The sequence below is a fragment of the Mobula birostris genome, chromosome 9 (genome assembly GCF_030028105.1).
Source record: "Mobula birostris isolate sMobBir1 chromosome 9, sMobBir1.hap1, whole genome shotgun sequence".
NCBI lineage: Eukaryota > Metazoa > Chordata > Chondrichthyes > Myliobatiformes > Myliobatidae > Mobula > Mobula birostris.
The window spans coordinates 10890731-10914815 of record NC_092378.1 but is presented as its reverse complement, the minus strand read 5'-3'; the positions used below and the strand labels follow the sequence as shown (position 1 = coordinate 10914815).

The 24085-nt window shown below is 39.4% G+C and overlaps 1 protein-coding gene across 3 annotated transcripts in view; it reads right to left on the bottom strand.

The window, feature by feature from the left end:
• Positions 1-24085, bottom strand: part of LOC140202530 (ras association domain-containing protein 9-like) — a 57088-nt gene that overhangs the window by 4712 nt on the left and 28291 nt on the right. Inside the window, exon 3 of one of the 3 annotated variants that reach the window (XM_072267484.1) lies at positions 17515-18529. The exons of the other annotated variants lie outside the window; for them this stretch is intronic. Coding sequence (XP_072123585.1) covers positions 18509-18529 — 21 coding nt within the window. The 3' untranslated portion in view covers positions 17515-18508. Of the gene's footprint in view, positions 1-17514; positions 18530-24085 lie in introns of those variants that run through there. 3 annotated transcript variants of the gene reach the window in all.

The window sequence follows — 24085 nt, the reverse complement described above, 5'->3', positions numbered from 1 at the left end:
AGCAGTGGCGACAAGGAGGTTTTATATGAACCCCACACGAATACCTACCTGTTGAAGCACAGCACATTTTTCTCTTCCGAAGCGGGACAGAAATGTTTAAGTTTTTAAAAAGGCAGAAAATGGACAAAATTAACAAGCTGTGAATACTGAGTGATAATAATAAACAAATAACAGAAATTGCTGAATACTTTAGAAAGATAGATGCATTTGATTGCACAACAGGTAACTAGATGATGTATACTGAACAAATTAAGTAGTATTTTGAAGCAAATGAAATAGCCAATAAAAGATGAGTGCCAGTGTTGCTGAGTGCCATGGGTGTCAAAGACACAAATGAGTTGCAGTCAGGGCAAGAACAAAATTGCAATGTCTAAACAGAAATCTACTTGACTGAACAAACTGTGTTATCATTGTGGCAGGGGCTCACATACACCAGACCAATGCAGGTTTAAAGGCAAAACTTGCAGAAAATGCAACAAAGTTAAGACACATAAAGAGCACGTTGGGCAGACAGAAGTACATGGGACCGCACAGGGAAGAGAAAAAGATAAAAAGCCAAATAGCAGTATCCCAAAGAGCACTAATCAGCATACAGTTGATAAGAATCTGATAATGATGAGAGTGACAGAGGACTGTGTAGCTTTGAGACTTACAATGTGAAAACTAACAATTGACAAGCAATATGGCTTACACCAGAAGTGAACGGCAAATTAATTCAAATGGAGCTAGCTCAGCTGTCTCAGTCATTCCACAAAATGAGTTTGAATGGCAATTCAAAGATATTGAATTGAAGCTTGCAGATATCCAACTAAGAATCTATATTGGAGAAATGATAAATCCTGTGGGAATGACATCCATAACAGTAAAATACAGCAAATAACAAGCCTCATTGGGCTTGTATGTGGTAAAGATAGTGGGGCAATATTGCGGGGTCATGAATAGCTGAGACACTGCAACATAATTGGAAATCCAACCACCATCTGCATGCTGCATAACCTGCAACAGAGTCAGCTGAAAGTGAATTAAGAAAGGTGCTGGACGATGCCACAGCAGTTTTCAAGGATAGCGCTGGAAAACTCAAACACATCAAGGGTAAAATAGTGTTAATAAAAATGCCATTCCCAGGTTTTACAAAGTTCGTCTGGTTCCGTATACCATCCATGCTCAAGTAGCCAGTGAGGCTGAAGGAATTTATTTCTTAGGTTGGGTGCAGCCCATGGGCAAAGGCCATGGTCTCAGTAGCTAAGAAGAATGGATCTGTTAGGATGTGTGGTGATTTTAAGACACCATCAACCCAGTACTGAAAGTAGATCAATTACCATTGCCCCAGATAGAGAATATCATTGCAAACCTTTCTGGAGAAAAACACTTCAGTAAGGTAGACCTAGCTGATGCCTACCTACAGATGGTGAAGAAAGAAGAGTCTGGAGTGTTTCTCATTATAAAACACTCACAAAGGGCTTTATTGCGATAATAGGCTTATTTTTAGAGTAGCACCTGCACCTGCACTGTGACAGGAAGCTACGGACCAGGTTCTGTAAGGCTGTCCAGGCACTCAGTGTTACCTGGACAACATCATTGTTTCTGGTGAGGGTGATAAGGAACATCTCCAAAATCTCAAGGCAGAGTTAAAAAGATTAGAAAACTACGGGCTCAGAACACAACGCAACAACTGCCAATTCTTTAAATCAAGTATTATGTTGCATATTTGAGTTGAGATGCATTCTATATTGAGTTGGACTTTATAGCTAAGCAGGGAGGAGTGCAGTGCATTGTAAATATGTTGTTTGATTATGCATTCTTTGTTTGCTTGTACAATTCATTATGGGTTACACGTAAGAAGTACATGAATCGCATATGTCATTACGCCATCACGTCATATGTGAGATCATCACTAAAGAAAAACTAAGTAGGCAAATTTCCCAGGCTCTGGTGCTTTTCTTTCAATTAGTTTCTGGAGTTACAGAACATAACAGCGGCAGTGCAAGATCTGAAGATAGATAGGGAGCAGTGAAAATGGGATGGGAATTAAAGTAGCAGCTAATAAGAAACTCAGGTTCATGCCTGTGGACTGAATGCAGATGCTCTGCAAAGCAGTCATCCAATGGGCATTTGTTTTTTTTTTCGAGTGTAAGGCTATCATTTCTTGAGTACAGTTTAATTACTGCTTCTGTCGGCTTGTTTCATGTCTGTACATTCAGGTTTTGCCCTCAGAGCAACTGCTTCGCATTTCCCAGCATCCTATCCGTACAACTGGATATTCTGCCTACTTTCCTCCAGCGTGTCAATCAATTATCCCTGAAACAGCTCAGGTATGAACAGAATTCTCCCTGTATCCTTAGCAATCCTGCAGTGAGTACCTGACCCAAAAAAGATCTGCACGTTACCTCTTTGAAATAATCATCAGCTATGTGGGGACTGCTTCGTCGAGCACCTCCACTCCATCCGTCAAAAGTGAAACTTCCCGGTAGCCAGACATTTTAAATCCCATTCCCATTCTCATGCTGACATGTCGATTCATGGCTTCCTCTTGTGCCAAGATGAAGCTACCCTCAGGGTGGAGGAACACCTTATATTCTGTTTCGGTAGCCTCCAACTTGATGGCATGAACATCGATTTCCCCTTCCTTTTAAAAAAATTCCCTCCCCCTCCCCTTTTCTTCTGGTCCCCAGTCTGGTCCCTTAGCTCTTCTCAACTGGCTATCACCAACCACTGGATACCTTCCTCCTTCCCTTCCTCTTATGGTGCACTTTCCTCTCCTATCCTATCCCACCCACCGGGCTTTACCTATCACCTCCTAGCTGTCCTCCTTCCTCTCCCCCCTTCCCCCCACCTTTTTATTTAGGTGTCTTCCCCTTTCCTTTTCAGTCCGGAAGAAGGGTCCCAGCCCGAAATGTCAACGGTTTATTTCTTTCCATAGATGCTGCTGACCTGCGGGATTCCTCCAGCAGTTTGTGTGTGTTGCTTTGCATTTCCAGCATCTGCAGGATCTCTCACATTTATAACTATTTCCTCCGATCACTGCTCTTCTGTGCTACACTTGTAACCCTGGAAAATCTCTGTATGCACTGGGTTATAAGGTTCAGTCAGTGACTTTACAACAACCTCATCGGAGACTTCATCTGTGATTTGTGTTGCTAGTAAACTCATTGACATTTCATCTGTCTTCTATTTCTCCAGCAACAATATCACCCTTTTCTTCTCATGTAAGGCTACATTGCTCTGTTGTATGAGCTCAACGATACTATTAGATTGCAGGAACATCTCAACTTGTTCCAAATGCAGGACAAATGGCTGAGACTTCTCATATTTCTGAAGCTTGCAGACATATTGCAGGCGCTTGATGCCTGCTATTATCACTAATCCACTTAGCAAAACTCCATTCTCTGATTATTACACTTCTGCTCCCTCCAGCAGCAACACACCAATGCCATGCCTTTTTCAGTTGCTGTTTTCTGAGGCAAGAACAAGGATAGAGCCAGCTATAAAATGTCCTTAACTTAAGGCAGTTGTTACTCCCAAATGGTGCTCACATTTCCTACCACATCCCAAAGACATACAAGTGGTTCAAATAGTTAACTTTAATATCAGTATACAACCTGAAATTCTTACTCTTCGCAGACGTCCATGGAATAAGAAACCCCATAGAATGAACAATAGCAAAATCAGAACCCCGAATCTCCTCGTCCACCCTTCCATCACAAAAGCATGGACCCTTGCCCTCCCACTCCCCCCAATTGCACCACCCACCACCATGCAAGCAATAGCAAAAGCCTCCAAAGAGACCTTGATCGAGCGATTAATTAGTTGCCATTAATTACTGTTGGTGCAAAATCAAAATCAAAAGGGAAATGATGGGCTTAAGAGAGAGAAAATGTTTTATGTCTACAGGGAAATCAGATGAATGTGAATTAGGCAAATGGGTTAACTCCGCTGGGAGTCAACATATACTTGTGGGGCAGAATGGCTTCCTTCTCTGTCACAATAAGGAGGTTAAGATGGCCTCAACAAACAACTTTACCTTAACCAAAAGCCTTAAAATGTAAGCTTTCTGCTTCAGTTTTCCGTACATTTATCTATCAAAATTCCCACCATATTGTACAAACAATTGTCTGCAGTGCACTCAGTTGTTCATTTCAAATGTAAATTTCTTTCTTACCCGGGAAGCAGAGTGAAAATGAATTGCACTTGCCTGCAGTTTAATTCCAGTTTGTCTACTCTACATTAATTTTCAAGCTGTAGCCAATACATTATGCTTTGATTATGTTTTCAATAGATGGCACAGTTTTGTAGTCGTTAGCACAACGCTTTATCAGGCTTCAAATCCCGCCACTGCCTATACATTCTCCTCGTTACCGCATGGGTGCTCTGGTTCCCACCAACTGTCCAAAGATCTACCAGTTGGTAGGTTAACTGGTCATTTTAAATTGTCCAGTGATTATATCTGGAGTTGCAGGGCGGCGTGACTTGAAGGGCCGGAGGCTGTATCTCAATAAATAAATTTCAGTCATAATAATGATATAGATTGTTGCTCAAATGCTCACTTAAGGAATGTAATTCATGTGTGAATGTATGGGAAAGAACAGTTAGGTTCATGTCCTGTCACAACTGACTTCAGTTTCACACTGGGACGCTTTTGCTGTTAACAAACTGAAATACACAAAATGTTGTCAAGGCAATTTAATGTATGAAGGAGATAATGATCTTTTCAGCTACCAGTTGTGATGCAAATATAAACTCATTCAGCTCCAATATTTTTGGCTGAATTTCAAAAGTGCATTGAGCAAACTTCTTCAAGGTACAATAAATCCTTATTAGGCCACGGTTGTCTCAGTCTCCTGGCTTCACAAGTTATTTGGGATGTCATAAAAGAAGCCTCTGTGAATCTGCAGCTTCTTATGTTTCCCAAGAGTCCATAGCAGAGAGATAATCCCAGAGCAATGAGGTTGCACTTAGACATAACTATGAACCTTTTTGGTTAAGTGCACTTACAGTGTTTGAAAGGCCTGAATCATCTAAAGTCTTGCAGATTAAATTTCTTATTATTGTGTACCATGTTAAGATGAAGTGCTTGTTGGGGAATTACGGATCCCACAATGAAAATCTCACACCAGAATTTGCTATGTGGAGAAAAAAGCCTTAAATTGTAAGTTTTCTGTTTCAGGCATTCTATCCTACGAGCTACAAACAGAAGCTCTTCAAATTTCCAATAATAAAGCATTTATTCTAATTCCCTGCATGGAGGCATACTTGTAGAAAGCTTTAATTAGAGACAGAGCTATGGAGATAACTTGTTAACATGCTGGAAACTCATATAGCAGAATATGTGAACTGCACCTCATGTGAATCAAATTCACAATCACTCCCATCTGACCTCCTAGACTTCTGGAGGCATCAAGGAATTTTCCCAGTTCAGGAGAAGCCTTAATTGATATGTCCTACATATACAACCATTGAACCATTGATCAGTCTGCTTTGGAGCATTCCCAATGAATATAGGCCCAGTATTTAGACTAATTGTATGATAAATTATAGCCTCAATCCCTTTATTCTGGCACCCTTGCAACCTGACTAGTGCAGGGTCACAAAAATTCTGGACACAGAAATTGACCCCCACCACCTTCTTCTGAGTAGGAGAACTGTTCCTTTTAAGTATGGACACTCTCCAAGCTACGTAAGCATTCCAAGAATTCTCCAAAGTTTCTGTAAATCGGAAAAGCTGTTGGCTGGGATATTTGTAAACTGGGATTGTAAAAGTTGCGTTGGTATGTTAATTATCTACCAATTAGTACTGATCTTAATTAATTTTAAAACTTAGTTAGAATTGCTTAATTAGTAAAGATATGTACTACAGATTCAAAACGTACCAGACCTCAGGAGTTGCCAGACCATGGAATGCCAAGCTAGAGAGTTCCAACCTGTATCTGCAGTGAAATCACAGACTGTTTATCTTCTAATTCAGATGGCTTGATAAAAGGATGACTGCTCAAATTAAACATTTAAGATCAATATTATTTACTGTCCTCTCTTCCATGTCACTGAAGTATGGTTGTTACCACAGAGAACACTGCAATATTTACTTAATTGATTATCTGTCAAGAACTGGAACATCAACAGAATTTTACAGACAAATTTAATGTACAAGGAAAGATTGTACGAGGTAAGTTTAACTTTTCACTCAGGAGTTACTGAATCCATCCATTGGGTATAAAAAATGGCTGATTACTACTGACAAGAGAAACATAATTAAGATGTAACAGTGAGAAACAATCGCTCTGGGACTGAGAGTTTTTGTGCGCAGTAATACGGAGACACATGACAACCTTGACTGAACAATCTGATATGTTTATTGAAGTGGCTGATCCAATTGCAAACAGAGTTCTGATTCTCAATAAATTGCTCATAGTGAGGTAGAAGATGAGCCGTTTTATAACAATAAGGGTGTTATGCATGCTGTGTGATACATGATATATGATTATCAGGGTCACTAACCAGGGATGAATGAACGAGGTAAATTCTATCTACCTAATCTACAAAGTATAACAGTGAAACTGTGTTGGGAAATTGTTGCAGGGAGCAAATGTAACACTTAAATCATATCTATGCAATATGCATTTATTAGAATTTTTTCCTCAGAGAAGTGATTTGTACACTGTGGAAAAGCGTGAATTGATTATCCCAAAGAACACAATGGTGTGTACATGAATAATAGATATACTGTTCAACAAAGATTTTCCTTCCTGAATACTTTTGGATGTACCTTTATGATTTTTGGGCTGCTGATTATGACAATTATCATGAAATTTCCCTATCACATATCATTTTTTGTAATCACCTATATTTGTTATTTTAATTCATAATTCAAGTCAGAATAACTGATGCCAAGATTAAGGAAGGCATTTTTTGATTAAGGAAGACATTTTTGTTGGTCCATGAATCAAACATATCATCTACGACAAACAATTCAAAGAACTTTAGTGGGTGGACCGGAGAAAATCACATGAAAAGCATTCAGGGATGTTGTTGAAAGTTTTTGTTTGGCAACTACAAAGCACCAATCTACATGTAGTTGCTTGACAACACACTTCAAGCATACAATACGTGCAATATGTCACTAAAGACTCACTTGTATTCCCATTTAGACTTCTTCCCTTCAAATCTTGGGGCTGTCAGTGACAAGCATGGTGAATGGTTTCACCAGGATATTGTGGTCATGGAAAAACAATATCAGGAAATTGGAATAAGAACATAAGAAATAGGAACATGAATAGGCTAACTGGCCCATTGAGTCTGTTCCACCATTGAATAAGATCATGGCTGATCTGACCTTCGGTGCTGGCTGATTATTGTTGGGCACGTAAGTGAGAAGCCTCAGACACTGAGTACAAATGGAAATCATCAACAAAATATATTTGGCTCAGTATTACTACACAATTAAACACATTATATTCAATCAAAATTAATTTCTTGTTTCTCCTAATTCCAATGTGATACAAATAATCTGAAATTATATTCGTGTTCAGCTTCAAGTGGTCTATCATAAACATAAAAGATTTGTGAGGAAGTAAGCTTTGAAAAAAATTGTTGTCTAGAGTTATTAACAAAAAGTAGCTATTTATTGAAGTGGTATAAGAGTTATCAAAGCTTAAGATTTATCATAAAACTTATCAGGAACACAATCCTAACTGGGGTGACGTCCAGACTAGAACAGACAGCACGTTTAGCCACTGAGGAGTAAACAAGGTGCAGTAAAAGAGGGTAACACACACCAAAGTTGCTGGTGAACGCAGCAGGCCAGGCAGCATCTCTAGGAATAGGTATAGTCGACGTTTCGGGCCAAGACCCTTCGTCAGGACCAACGACTTTGATGTGTGTTGCTTGAATTTCCAGTTCGTTCACTAGCAACTTTGATGTGTGGTGCTTGAATTTCCAGCATCTGCAGAATTCCTCGTGTTTGCGGTAAAAGAGGGCATGGATTTTTCTTGCACACCCAAACTTCACAGATGTACAATGGCCTGCAGTATGTAATAATCCATCACCATTCTGGAAATGCTGGCTATTGCATTTTGAAGCACACCTGCAGTGACTCTTCAGCATACCCGAGGCTCAGTTAATTAATAGCCTACTGATATAATGATTTATTGTTGGGTGTCGGTGTTGCGATTTTTGATGTGTGCCTGAGCAACATTGATTGTTGATATGTCTTGTTGCCTTGCAGCCACCGCTTAACCCTGCTTCTAAACAATAAGGGTTGAAGGAACCAGAAAGTGAAGCATTAGTTATATCTTCTGAGCAGTCTTTCCCACGCATGGCTGGAGATCAAGTTATGGTTGAGCTGCAGGTGCGCATTTATAGAGCGTGAAATTTTAGTTCTGTCGGCAGTGCCTGGATTCCCTCCAGGAGCACTTTGCCCGGAGAAAGACTATCTTTGTCACTGAGCTTATTCTGATTGGAATTAATGGAGTCAAATTTGGCACATGCACTCGCAGTTCCAAACAACCCAACAGTGGCCTTATGCAGCTGTACCTGTATCCAAGTCGGGTAGAAAGTGGAGTCAAGGTGAGTTTGACCACAATAGGTATAGCATACCCATCGGTCAGGTTTTCTTCTATAAGGTTGCATATGGCTTCCACTCCATTACAAGGGTATACTCAGCCTGGCAAATGATCACGCTTCAGTGAAGGCAAGGAAATGGATCCTCGGCTTCTACTCCCTGTTCCCAGGACAAGGTCTCCTGTGAACTGGGCCATCTTTACTAAAACATCGAACATAGAACATAAGCAGTACAATACAGTACAGGACCTTCAGCCCATGATGTTTTACCAACCCATTAACCTAAATTAAGATAAATCTAACCCCTCTCGCATAGCCCTTCATTTTTCTTTCATCCATGTATCTATCTAAGAGTCTCTTAAACATCCCTAATATATCTACGTCTACTACCTGGCAGCAGGCTCCACACACTTGCCTCTTGCTCCGTAAAAAAGCTATCTTTGATTTTCCCCATACTTACCTCCAAATACATTAAAGTTATGCCCCCCCCATTAGCCATTTCCCACCCTGAGAAAAAGTCTCTGGCTGTCCACTCTGTCTTTGCCTTTTATCATCTTGTACACCTCTATCAAATCACCTTTCATTCTTCCTCACTCCAAAGAGAAATGATGTAAGTTGCTCAACCTATCCTCATTAGACATGCTCTCTAATCAGGCAATATCCTGGTATATCTCCTCTACATTGTCTCTAAAACTTCCACATAGTTTCTGTAATGAGGCAACCCGAACTGAACACAATACTTCAAGTGTGGTTTTTTACCAGAGTTGTATAGAGCTGCTACATTACTTCACAGCTCTTGAACTCAATCCCTCAATAATTGAAGGTAAACACACTATATGCCTTCTTAACCATCCTATTAGTTTGCGCTGCAACTTTGAAAATCTATAGGCTCCGTGAATCTGTGTAGCTCAAGATCTCTCTGTTCCTCCACAATGTTAAATATCCTGCCATTAATCCTGTATTCTGCCTTGTAGTTTGACCTTCTAACGTATATCACTTCATACTTTTCAGGACTGAACTCCATCTGCCAATTCTCAATCGAGCTCTGCATCCTGTCACTGCCACATTGTAGCCAATCTTCTACACTATCTACAAAACCATTACCCTTCATCTGTAAAATCACTACCCCACCCTTTCACTTTCTCAGCCAAGTCATTTATAAATATCACAAACAGCAGAACACCACTGGTCACTGACCTCTAGGCAGAGTACGGTCCATCTATTACCAATCTCTGCCTTCTGGAGGAAGTCAATTCTGAATCCAAACAACTCAATTTCCCTGGATCCCATGCCTCCTGACTTTCAGAATGAGCTTACCATGGGGAACCATGTCAAACACCTTCTAAAATCCATATACACCACATCCACTACTCTGCCTTTATCAATTTGTTTTGTCACATCCTCAAATAATTCAGTCATGATTTCAAGGCACGCCCGTCATTACAAAGCCAAATTATCTATTACTATGGAATCTATGCTTCTCCAAATTCTCATAAATACTATCTCTAAGAATCTTCTCCAATTGTTTTGTCACCACTGATATAAGACTCAATGGTTAATAATACCTTTCTTAAACAAAGAAATAATATTTGCCACCCCCCAATTTTCTAGTACTATTTCCGTGGCCAGTGAGGATGCAAAGATCATCACCAAAGACAATTTTTTCTCTTGCTTCCTTTAGTAACCTGGGGTATATTCCATGTAGCCCTTTGACTTATTGATCCTAATATTCTTCAAGCACATCCTATTTCTTAACGTTCCAGTATATCAGCCTGTTCTATGATGGCCTCACATTCATGAACATCCCTCTTACGGGTGAATAAGACCATAAGACATTGGAGCAGAATTAGTCCACTTGGCCCGTTGAATCTGCTCCACCATTCAATCATGGCTGATCCTTTTTTCTCCTCCTCAGCCCCACTCCCCAGCCATCTCCATGTAACTTTTGATGCCGTGTTCTAATCAACAACTGATCAAGCACTGCCTTAAATACACCCAATGACCTGGCTTCCACAGCTGCCTGTGGTAATAAATTCCACAAATTCACCAACCTCTGGCTAAAGAAATTTCTCCGTATCTATGTTTTAAATGGATGCCCCTCTATCCTGAGGCTGTGTGCACTTGTCCTAGACTCCCCCATTATGGGAAACATTCTTTCCACATCTACTCTTTCATGTTCATCATTTGAAAGGCTTCAATGAGAGCCCCCCCCATCCTTCTAAATTCCAGTGAGGACAGACACAGAGCTATCAATCATTCCTCGTATGAGGACCCTTTCATTCCTGGAATCATCCTTGTGAATTTCCTCTGAATACTCTCCAATGTCAGCACATCTTTTCTTAGATAAGGAGCCTAAAACAGTTCACAATACTCAAGCTGAGGTCTCACCAGTGCCTTATAAGGCCTCAGATTCACACCCCTGCTCTTGAATTCCAGACTTCTTGAAATGAATGCTAACGTTGCATTTTCCTTCTTCCCCACCGACTCTACCTGCAAGTTAACCTTTAGGGTGTTCTGCATCTCAGACTTCTGGATCTTTTCCACGAAGCAAAATATTCTCCTATAGGACCTCTCCTACCTTCTCCAGCTCCAGGCACGTGATACATCTTCTCCCTGATTGGCCCTCCTCTCAATCTAGTCATCACTCTGTTCCTACCCAGATCCCCATATTCACTCTCCTGGACTACAACCTTTTCGTACCTATGTCATCTACCACAACTTCTGGTTGCTCACCTTCCTTCTTTAGAACATTGTAGATCTAATTTTAGACATCCCTGACTCTGGTATTTGAGAGACAACATACCATCTGGAGTCTCTTTCATGTCCACAAGATGCCCTGTCTGTACACCTAAATACTGTATTGAATTCCCTATCAACACCACTCTCTTTTCCCCACTGTCTTCCCTTCTAATCAGATTCAGTGCCAGAGACCTGTCACTGCAACTTTACCCTGGTAAGTTATCCACCCAACAGTATCCAAAGTGGTATACTTGTTATTGGAAGATACGGCCATAAGTGTACTCTGCACTAGCTGTTTATTCCCTTTCTTCTCCTGACAGTCACCTAGTTACTTGCCTTCTGCAACTTAGGTGTGATTACCTCCCTGTAGCTCTTAACTATCAGCTCCACATTCTCCTGAAAGGATCAGGGGTCATCCAGCTGCAGCTCCGGTCTTCTAACATGGTCTGTTATCAGCTGCACCCCGATGAACTTCTCACAGATAAAGCAATCAGGGAGGCTGGAGGTCTTCCAGATCTCCCACATCTCACTGGATGAGCAGGATGACCTGGGATCTATTCTCACTACTCTACTTAGGCAATAATTAACAAAGAAAGAGAAAGCCAACTGAAAGCTAAACCTAGTCTCTGCCTCTCCTCATCAAAGCCTCCGTTCCCCGCTGTCGCCCTTTCCCACTCCAGCAATCGTTGCCCCTTCCCACTCCAGCAATCGTTGCCCCGATTATGCAGAGCTTCTTATTATTGGCCCTTGCCAAGCGCCTATTAAACCAATCGCTCTCAATCTCTTCAGAAAATCCTGACAGGCTCCATTTGTTTTTTAAATCTAGTGCTTAAATTCAACAATATCTGTTTCTGTGATTCTAATCTCCACGACAATCCTTCGAAGTCCCATTCACTTCTTAAATCTGGTGCTCAAACTCCAAAATCAACTATTAATTCTCTGTTTGCTTGTTCCTCTCTCATTGTATAACCACAATTCCGTGTGTATCATTTAAACTGTGAGCAGCATCTTAATCTCTTAAATTATAGCTCCAAACTATTACAAAAACTTACAGTCACTCACTTGTTGCTCTATCATTCTGACAATGAGCCTTCCTTTTCTCTGTTCTTATTTGCTGTGCTTTAACTATTAATCTTTATTCAACCTAATCCTTATCTTTCTAACAGATTTTCACGTGGTGGCATATAACAAAGAGATGGCAGAGGAACTGAATGAGTATTGTGCATCAGTCTTCACAGTGGAAGACATGAGCAACATATCTGATAGCCAGAGGTCTCAGGGAATAGAATTAGGTACAGTCAAGATTACTAGAGGGAAAGTGCTTGGGGAGCTAAGTGGACTAAGAATAGATAAGTCTCCCGGTCCAGATGAGGTGCACCCAAGGGTACTGAAGGAGGTGGCTTTGGAGATTGTGGAAGCATTGGAAGTGATCTTCCAGGAATCAATAGACTCTGGCATGGTTGCGGAGGACTGGAAGGTCGCAAATGTAGCTCCGCTACTTAAGAAAGGAAGGAGGCAGCAAAAAGAAAATTACAGACCTATTAGCCTGACATCGGTAGTTGGAAAGATATTGGAGTCAATCCTCAAGGACGAGGTTATGAAATACCTCGAGGTGCATGACAAGGTAGGCCGAAGCCAACATGGTTTCATGAAGGGAAGATCCTGCCTCACCAACCTATTGGAATTTTTTGAGGTAATCTCGAATAAGATTGACAAGGGAGAGGCTGTGGATGTTGTGTATTTGAATTTTCAAAAGGCCTTCGATAAGGTGCCACATATGAGGCTGCTTAATAAGATGAGAGCCCATGGAATTATAGGAAAGATATTGAAATGGGTGGAGCATTGGCTGATAGGCAGAAAGCAAAGGGTGGGAATAAAGGGATCCTATTCTGATTGGTTGCCGGTTACTAGTGGTGTTCCGCAGGGGTCGGTGTTGGGGCCACTTCTTTTTACGATCTATATTGATGATTTGGATTATGGATTGAAAGGTTTTGTGGCTAAGTTTGCGGATGACACCAAGATAGGTGGAGGAGCAGGAAATGTTGAAGAAATGCAAAGGTTGCAGAGAGACTTAGTCAGTTTGGGGGAGTGGGCAAAGAAGTGGCAGATGAGATACAACGTTAACAAATGTACGGTTGTACATTTTGGAAGAAGAAATAATCAGGCAGATTATTATTTAGATGGGGAGAAAATTCAAAAATCGGAAGTGCAAAGGGACTTGGGGGTCCTCGTGCAGGATATCCTAAAGGTTAAGCACCAAGTTGGATCGGCGGTAAGGAAAGCGAATGCTATGTTGGCATTCATTTCAAGAGGAATAGTGTATAAGAGTAAGGAGGTGTTGATGAGGCTCTATGGGGCATTAGTGAGACCTCATTTGGAATACTGTGTGCAGTTTTGGGCCCCCTATCTTACAAAGGATATACTGATGTTGGAGAGAGTTCAGAGAAGATTTACGAGGATGATTCCTGGAATGCAGGGACTAACATATGAGGAGCATTTGTCAGCTCTTGGACTGTATTCATTAGAGTATAGAAGAATGAGAGGGGATCTCATAGAAACTTTTTGAATGTTGAAAGGGTTGGACAGAGTAGATGTGGAAAGGTTGATTCCCTTGGTGGGTGAGTCCAACACAACGGGCCATGGTCTTAGAATTAGAGGGTACCCAGTTAAAACAGAGATGAGGAGAAATTTTTTTAGCCAGAGGATTGTGGATTTGTGGAATTCGTTGCCACATACAGCTGTGGAGGCCCGATCATTGAGGGTGTTTAAGGAGGAGATTGACATGTATCTAATTAGTCAGAGTATCAAGGGATATGGGGAAAAAGCCGGAAATTGGAACTAGATGGGTGAATAGTTTAGCTCATGGGGAAGTTGCGGAGCAGACTTGATGGGCCGAATGGCCTACTTCTGCTCCTTTGTCTTGTGATATAAAATGCCATTTATTTGTCCAAATATAGAATTTCCATTGGTTCTCTCAGCACTATCCTCAATAATCTCCAACACATTTGCAAACACAATCTCCTTTCCACTAAACCAGGGCTTTCCAATCTTTTTTATACCATGGACCCTTATCATTAACTGAGGATTCCATGACCAGAGGTTGGGCCCCTTGACAAATGTTTAATCATAGAGTCTATTTTCTTTTAGTACATTGTACCTCTGTTTGGTATAAAAGGGACTGGAGTCTTATATATCAATCACTTATTTGGTCAGCCTTGTTTTAAGATGTAATTCTTGTTTTGTGTTTATTCCAAATCATCTCTAAGTTTGCAGTGTGGAATGATCAGACTTTCTGATATTATCTCTAAGAAACCCTGACTCAAATCGTATAGTTGGGCACTTGCCTGACAATGGCATAACTCCACTCCTGATAGTGTTTTGGCCCATAATGTTGTACACATTGTTGTCCCAGTACCTCCCTCCTATCCCTATCCAAATGCAGGCCTCATCCTTTCTAAACTCCGCAGCTGCTCCACATCCTCCCATTCTATCTCAGCAGGGTCCACAAAGGCCCTTGACCAAGGTCTTTTATTATCTTGTAAGGCAGCTGAGATCTCATGCACAATGGGACATTACTGCTGGGAGGCCACATACAAAACTGATGTGTGCTTCTCAGAAAGCACAAACGCTATGTGGTTATTTTTGGTGTCACAGTGCCATAATTCAGTCAACAAACCACTCCCTAGGTACTGTACTGGCCCTGTCAGCTTAGTATGTTGACCTTTCAAAGTAAAAAGTGGCAGAAGTTCAAAGGGAAAATCTCATATAATAGAGAAAGAGAAAATTTCCAACAGAGCCTATATTGGAGATGACTTTCATATTAAGAAATAAATTCAAAACTCATCCAGAGCTGTGACAAAAATAAAGTAACATGATGTGACTTTAAGTTCCTGGGTGTCACTATTTCAGGGGATCTGTCCTGTGCCTGGCATCTACGTGTAGTGTGAAAACAATACTGATGTGCCTCTACTTTCTCAGGAGTCCGTGGAGATTCAGCATGACATCTAAAACTTTGACAAACTTCCATAGATATGTAGTGGAGAGTGTATTGACTGGCTGTATCATGGCCTGCTATGGAAACACCAATACCTATGAATGGAAAATCCTGCAAAAGCCAATGCATTCAGCCTAGTGCGTCACAGGTAAAGCCCTCCCAACCATTGAGCACATCTACATGAAATGCTGTCACAGGAAAACAGCATCCATCATCAGAGATCCCCACCAACGAGCCCATGCTCTCTTCTCACTGCTGAAAACAGGTGGAACGTACAAGGACCTCAGGACTCACAAAATCAAGTTCAGAAATAGTTACTACCCTTCAGTCATTAGGCTCCTGAACACAGGGGATAACTACACTCATTTGTCCCACCATTGAGATGTTTCCCACAAACAATGAACTTCACCTTAAGGACTCTTCATCTTCTTATCTTATGTTGTCATTATTTATTGCCATTTATTTACAGTTCCTATATAAAGTATTCACCCTCCTCCTTTGTAAGTTTTCATGCTTTATTGTTTTACAACATTGAATCACAGTGGATTTAATTTGGCGTTTTTGATACTGATCAACAGAAAATGACTCTTTCGTATCAAGGTGAAAACAGGTCTCTGCAAAGAGATCTAAATTAATTACAAATATAAAACACAAAATAATTGATTGTATAAGCGTTCACCCCCTTCAAATCAGTATTTAGTAGATGCACCTTTGGCAGCAATTACAGCCTTGAGTCTGTGTAGATAGGTCCCTATCAGCTTTGCACATCTGGGCACTGCAATTTTTCCCCTTTCTTCTGTACAAAACTACACAAGCTCAGTCAAAGTACATGGAGATCGTGGGTGAACAGCCCTTTTCAAATCCAGCCACAAATTCTCAATTGGATTGAGGTCTGGACTTTGACTTGGCCACTCCAGGACATTAACTTTGTTGCTTTTAAGCCACTTCTGTGTAGCTTTGGTTTTATGCTTGGGGTCATTGTCTTGCTGGAAAACAAATCTCCTCCCAAGTCGTAGTTCTCTTGCATACTGTGTCAGGTTTTCCTCCAGGAATTCCCTGTATTTTGCTGCATTCATTTTACCCTCTATCTTCACAAGCCTTCCAGGACTTGCTGCAGTGAAGCATTCCCACAGCATGATGCAGCCATCACTATGCTTTTTGATGATGTATGGTGTTTGGCTTACGCCAAATATAGCATTTAGTCTGATGACCAAGAAGTTCAATTTTGGTTTCTTCAGACCATAGACCCTTCTTCTAGCTGACTTCAGAGTCTCTCACTTGCCTTCTGGCAATCTCTAGCCAAGATTTCATTGGAGTTTTTTTTTCAAACAGTGTCTTTCTCTTTGCCGCTCTCTCAGAAAGCTGCAACCAGTGAAGCACCCTGGCAGCAGTCGTTGTATGCGGAGTCTTTCCCATCTCAGCCACTGAAGTTTGTAACTCCTCCAGATTTATCAGAGGTCTCTTGGTGACCTTCCCTCACTTGTCCCCTTCTTGCATGGTCACTCGGTTATTGAGGATGGCCTGCTCCAGGCAGATTTACAGCTGTGCCATATTCTTTCCATTTCTTGATGTTTGACTTAACTGTACTCCAAGGGATATTCAGTGACTTGGAGATGTTCTTGTACCTATCTCCTGACTTGCGCTTTTCAATAGCCCTTGGCAGAGATTCTTGAAGTGCTCTTTTGTTTCCATGGTGTCGTTTTTGACTTACCAGCAGTAGGACCTTCCAGATACAGGTATATTTTTACAACAATCAATTGAAACACCTTGACTGCACACGGTGATCTCTATTTAACTAATTATGTGACTCCTAAAACCAATTGGCTGCACTAGTGATGATTTGATGTGTCATATTAAAGGGGGTGAATACTTGTGCAATCAGTCATTTTGTGTTTTATATTTGTAATTAATTTACATCACTTTGTGGAGACCTGTTTTCATTTTGTCACAAAAGAGTGTTTTTCTGTTGATCAGTGTCAAAAAAAAGTCAGATTAAATCCATGGTGATTCAACTTTGAAAAACAATAAAGCATGAAATATTCCAAGAGGGGGTGAATACTTTTTATAGGCACTGTATATATGCATTTGCATGGTTTGTTGTCTACTGCACTCTGGTTAATCTTTACTGCTCCTGTTATAGTTACTAATCTATAGATTTGCTGAGTATGCCCACAGGAAAATGAATCTCAGGGTTGTATATGATTATGCTTATGAAGACACATCTTTTATTGTCATTTAGTAATGCATGCATTAAGAAACGATGCATTTTTCCTCCAGTGTGATATCACAAAACACAGGACAGACCAAGACTGAAAAAACTGACAAAACCACATAATTATAACATATAGTTACAACAGTGCAACAATACCATAACTTGACGAAGAAGTCCATGAGCACAGTACAATTCAAAGTTTCTCAAATGTCCCACATCTCACGCAGACGGGAGAAGGAAGAAAAACTCTCCCTGCCATGCCGATCACAATCCGATTCTGAGTCATCCGAAAACCTCGAGCTCTGATCAGCTCTCCGACACAGAGTACTGAGCGCCATCTCTGTCCGAACGATTCGACCTCCTTCTCGGTCGCCAAAAGCAGGCAAGGCCGGGGATTTTGAGGCCTACCCTCAGAAAGATTCCCGACCATACAGTAATGACAGCAGCAAATGGGCGTTTCAGAAATTTCTCCATATGTTTCTCTGTGCTTTTACGTCCATTCTCCATCAAATCAGAATTGTCCACGGCCCCTATTTAACAGATACAATATCATTTTTCACCGGAGGGCTGCGCACACGCAGGTGCACCACCATCTTCTCCTCCCATATGCTGATAATTTGTTAATAGTTGTATAGGGTGGTACATTGATTACAAAATTTACTTTGAAATTTGAACTTTGTTATTGCAGTCTTGACTCCTTGTTGGAATGTTAGCTAAATTTACTTTGAATCATGACTGAAGATATTGGTAAGTTATCCTCCCTTTGTTATAATTTCATTTCACTGGATCTGTTGATGCTATTTTTGATTATAACGATTACTTATAACTAATATTACTGACACATTTTTATAATGCTCTTACAATCAATGTTCATGTTTTGTGATTTAAAAAAAAGTACTCTGGAACTTGATGATTACTCTTCTCCTTAAAATTTAATGAAGTGAAAATCAATTTCTTTTTTCAAAATTTTCATTGTTTCCAGACAGTGTCCAGTACCAAGTGTTCTGTCATTAACTTGGACTATACTTGCTCTACACAAAAAGACACAAAGATAATTATCATTGTCCTTATGTAATGTAGAAGATTGTTCCACATAAAGGTAAGCTATTCTCTAGTTTCTGTTTGCTGCAGGTTATTGATGTAACAGGAAAGTTACCAAACATTCCTTTTGAGTTTTATGGTTCTAGTTTTTACATGCAGAACTATAAAAACACACACATTAAGAAGTTGCTGAACTATGAAGTCCTTCATTAAATTTCAATGCATGGCCATAAATCATCATTTCACAAATTATACAAATATCATGCTGGGTTGCAGCACAGCCATGATTTCAGCATATTAAATCCTTGCCTTGTACTTTCAAAAGAAACAAGCATGCACTGGAATTAATATTTTGAGGCACAAAACTGTTGGTGCTTTTTACTTTTTAGCAGGCAAGATTAAAAACCTGCTAAAGAAATGGTAAAATAGAAACCAATTTTAAAAAACAAATCTTTATTAAATGCAATAATTTAAATGTAATAAGAATTTTTGACTGTAATGATTGGAACCACATAGGGAATATGGCAGCCAATTTGCCAAGAGCAAGAGCCCGTAAACACCAATTAAGACCATAAGACCATAATTAAGTAAGTAACCAGGACATTTGCTTAAAGTATTGAGTTGAAACCCATAATTTTATGATCATAAAATAGGTTCTGAGTTTCTGAAATTGAAGAGAGCGTGTTTTTAAGTAGGTACAAGAAAAAATATAATTTGAAACTTGTATTTCCTTTTACTAGTTGTTTTATTTTTCTCATAGTGTCTAATCTCTGCCAATTATCTGAGAAATGCAGAAGCAAAAGGAATTTTTCATAAATGTTTTCAGTTGCCATCTTACAATCTGATTTAAATTGATGTAATAATATACATATTAAGTAATGACAATGACACTATTGCAGTATGTTAGTGAAAACAGTTGTCATTTTATTTATTTGAATGCTTAGGTTTGTTCAGCAGGTAACAAAATTCCTCGAGAAAAAGATAAAGAAAAGCATAACAAGTTAATCACAAAAAGTAAGTGAAACAACGCATAAAATAACAAAATACAAACAAAAAACTGCCATTAACTTTTGCACAAAGTTGTATATAATCACAATTAAATTCTTTGGAGAAAACTGACAAGACACATGTAAAAAGTTGTCAAAGAAATACTTTTCAACAAGTCATGACTTTTCCATTTTATGGATCTATTATTGGCAGAGGGATCAATGGCAGATATTTACTGTTCCCTGAACTAGGAAACTTAGCTGGGGCATGTCATAGAGACATTTATTAGAAGTGGAAATTACCAAGGTCAAAGTTGTTGCATAAACTTTTGATCTTACCTTAAAGAATCACATTTAACTTCAAATTAGTAACCAATGGACATTTCAACTGGATGATGATTCAATGAATATAATTTTCATGACTCATTTCAGCTGCAGAATAAGTATTAGTTATAAGTGATAACACAATTGAAGTTAGTCATCTTACCATAATTTGCTCTTTCTAATATTATGTCTTGCATTTTCAGTTAAAGAAATTAAACAGTAGTTCTCCTCATTAATGCATGCTCTTTTGAAATACTTCTAACTGTATGACAGTACATAAGGAATTAATATTGTAGGCATGCAAGCTATAATGATCTGTCATTTATGGGAATTGGAAACTGTTGCAAAGACCGGTATTCATCACCCACTGATAAATTGTCTTACACAGTCTGGGACAGTGCAGAGTTAAGACAACATTTAAGAACTACATTTTGCTGTAGTTTTCTAATGTTGTCCATGCCAGGAAAGGACTGAAATCTCTTTTCTCTGAAGGATATTGGTGAATCAATTGGCCTTTTCTGATAGCTCATAGTTTCATGATCTCCATTACTGACCATAGCCTTTTTCTCCAGATTTATTATTTGAATTCAAGTGTTCCGATTACCATGGTAGCACTCAAACATACTGCACATCTCCAGTTCAAGAATTTGGTTACTTAATATCCAGGCTACCATAATTACACAAAATAAGAAAATGATTTACATGTTCTCCATTTGTAAGAGAACAAAAAGTATGGATTATCTATGACATTTCTGCACCCTGAATTATTGTACTGAGGGTATCATTTTTCTCTTGCTGAATTTGCCAGATACTAGAAAGTAATGCAAATGGTAGGTATTGTTGTGTAAAATACACAAAATGCCGGAGGAACTCAGCAGGTTAGGCAGCACCTACGGATAGGAATAAAGAGCTGATGTTTCAGGACGAGTACCTTCATGATGAGTCCTGGTGAAGGGTCTTGACCTGAAACATCGGCTCGTTATTTCTCTCTGTTGATGCCCACTGACCTGCCGTGTTCCTCCAGCATTTTGTGTGTGTTATTCTGGATTTCCAGTATCTTCACAAACTCATGTAATTTGTGTAATTTGCTTCAGTGTTCAAAGTGGCTGACACTTGAGACACATTGACCTGTTGCATTAGCAGATATTTAAGGGATGAGCTTTACTGCCTCTGCAATTGTACAGAATATTCACGCTCTAAATAGGATTCACATTTTTCCTGGCTGAAATTGAACTGATTACAGGGCTACCTAAAAGCCGTTGGGAAAAATGTCATCTGATTGCTGACTAAAAAAAAGATCTAATTCTATCTCATTCCTAACATAATCTGCACAGGTTTGACAATGCAAAGTGGCTTTAGTGCAGTAATTCCCCATGGACAGGTGTGAAATTTCAAAATCAGGGTGGCCGGCACATAACCAATGACACAGCACTAGATTGAACTGAACTGCATATGCTTGGACTCTTTTGAGGACTTTATAAGCTGGTGTTTTATATTCTGTATTTATTGCTCTTTTTTGCTGTTTGCGCTATTTGTTTTTTTGTGTGGGGGGTGATGCTTTTCTTTGGATGGGTTACATGATTTTCTTTGTTTCGTGGCTGTCTGTGGGAAAACAAATCTCAGGGTTGTATACTGCATATATTCTTTGAATATAAATGAACTTTAAATATTTGAAATCTAAGTAAAGACTAAGCCTCAGTGTGCTGCGCTATCAATACTGAAGAAGTAATATGACATGATCAATTCACACTGAGAATTAAAACCTTAGATTTCAAGAGGAAGGATATGAAACAAGTCGTACCCACTTGCTGACTTCAAATATTATCCACTGTCTAATCCTGTGCAAGGTTCAATGTCAAACTTGCATATCAACGGAGAAATATAATACACCCTGGTTTTATTAAACAATCAGTCCTTCATACAAATTCATGCATTTCAGAAAGTTGTGTATCACATGCACAATAGCTTGGTTAAAGTTAATCCAAATGCTTACTTAATAAATAATAGCTACTCATGATAAATTGATGTCTTAGTCACAATTGGATTGAGCATTCCCTCACCTCCATCTAGATCTGACATAGAGGGGAATTCCCAGTCAGGACTCAAGGTAACCTTGCTGAGTAAACATTGGATAGATTGTAAGGTTCAGTGATCCCTTGGCCCAGAGGAACTATTCTCCACCTTTGAGATTTCATCATCATCATCGTTATGTGCCATGTTGTACGACGTGGGGAACCATGATCTTCCATCTGTCTTTAACCTATGCCTGTGGGGAAGACCTCCTTCATGCTGTTGTTCTTATCCTTTTCTCTATCTGTGACCATGCTTGTTCTTGGCCAGTTTTCTACAGAAGTGGTTTGCTATTGCCTTCTTCTGGGCAGTATTTAGATTTAAGGTCTGTAAAATGACCATGGTCACTCAGAATGCAATGATGAGGTTCAGAAGGTGTGGCTGCTTCAACACATTACAAAACAGGAGTCCCTGCTGTTTACAGCACTAATAGGAAAAATTGCTTTGACTAAAACCCTGTGATAAAGGCAACATGTCCACCTCATACATGGCTGAACAACGTCAGGTATTTTACATCATATAGGATCCTACTGAGGCCTGAATACAGCAGACAGACTCACAATTAGAATGTTTTAATTTGTTTTAGAATTCTACTAAATATTAAATAATAACCTTCACGCTTGGGAGCAAGTATTTTCCCTAATCTCCGACATGCACATAATGGTTATAGGTCTTGCAAGACGTGCATCTGCCCCAGGTGTCTTTAACATAACCTGGGAAGTACTCGTGGGAAAATCTGGCAAAAAGAATTTTATGTCTGTTACAGAACAGCTGGACTTTTTTTTTCTTAATTCATATATATGAAAGTAATGTTAGGCAGGTTCTATTCCTGACACAAAACTCTAAACTATTTTCATTCTGTTCCAATGAAGTTTAATACTCAGATTGGAAAGACAAACTTTTCTCTGCTATATCAATACTGCAAATTGGAAAATTACCAATTTTTAAATCAATATTTTTATTACTGCTTTATAAATAGTTATCTGGTGTCACTTTTGTATATAAATATAACTTTAAAATGAATTTTCAGTATTATTACTAATTTACATTGATAGTTTTTACTCTAGGAAATCATATATGACATGTAGGCTATATATACACTGCAAGAAAATCACCCAGTCCTCAAAATAAATGTTTGTTTTCATTAACTATTCATTAAAAGTCTTGATAACTTGCTATTCGCTGTTAGCATCTGCCAACAATATGTCTGAATAGTGTTATTATAAAACTTACTACAATTCACTTCAGTTCATTGCATAACATATCTGGAGTATATACAGTGGATTCCAGTTAATTGGGCCATCAGCTAATCAAGTCAGACTTTATTTGAGACAACACTTAAAGAACAAAAACTAAACTGAGAAAATAACCTGGATTACCTTTGATTAGTTGGGACACAATGCTGCTTAACTGCAACAGGAAACTTGCTGAACAGTTTCCAACTAGCGTCAGTTGAATGCACCTTCATGGTCGTCAGACACGGCATATGCTTACAAATATCAGTTTTTAAATAGTACCAGTTACATGTGTTTGCATTCAAACAGCAGTGATTGTGTCAATGGTAGCTGGTGGGAAATAAGCAGTAAGACAATTAACTGTTTTGCTCACTGTGGTTTCAAGCATTCAGGCTTGGAGATGCCAGAAAGAGCCGGAGTGAAGATGAACGTATTGCACTACTTCAACAAGTTAGGAATTACTAAAGTATCGACAATCGTCTCGAATGTTACAATGAAAATGAAGACTTGGAGAATGTAATGATCTAAAAGCATTGTATGAAGGCAGTCCATTATCTGCAGTAGGTATCCGCGCTGATTTTGTTCACTTACAGTCATATCAAAAGAATAGGGTAGTTGAATTCCTCTATCGATAACCATTAGGCACTAATACACTGTTCTGCAGTACCGCAGAAGTTCTGTACTTCATTTAAATACATATAGTATTACTCAGTTAAATGGTAGTTAGTTTTATACTTTTCTATCATTTAACTAAAGTTTCGACTAGTTGGGGCTAATTGGGTCAAAATGTACTGATCCCGATGTGTGCCAATTAACAGGAACCCACTGCATTTGCATCCGTGTATACCCATTACTTTCTCTTCATGCCAATACATACGCAGCGCACGAGCGCACAAAAGGAAACGGTACAGATAGGTGGGCTGCACTGATG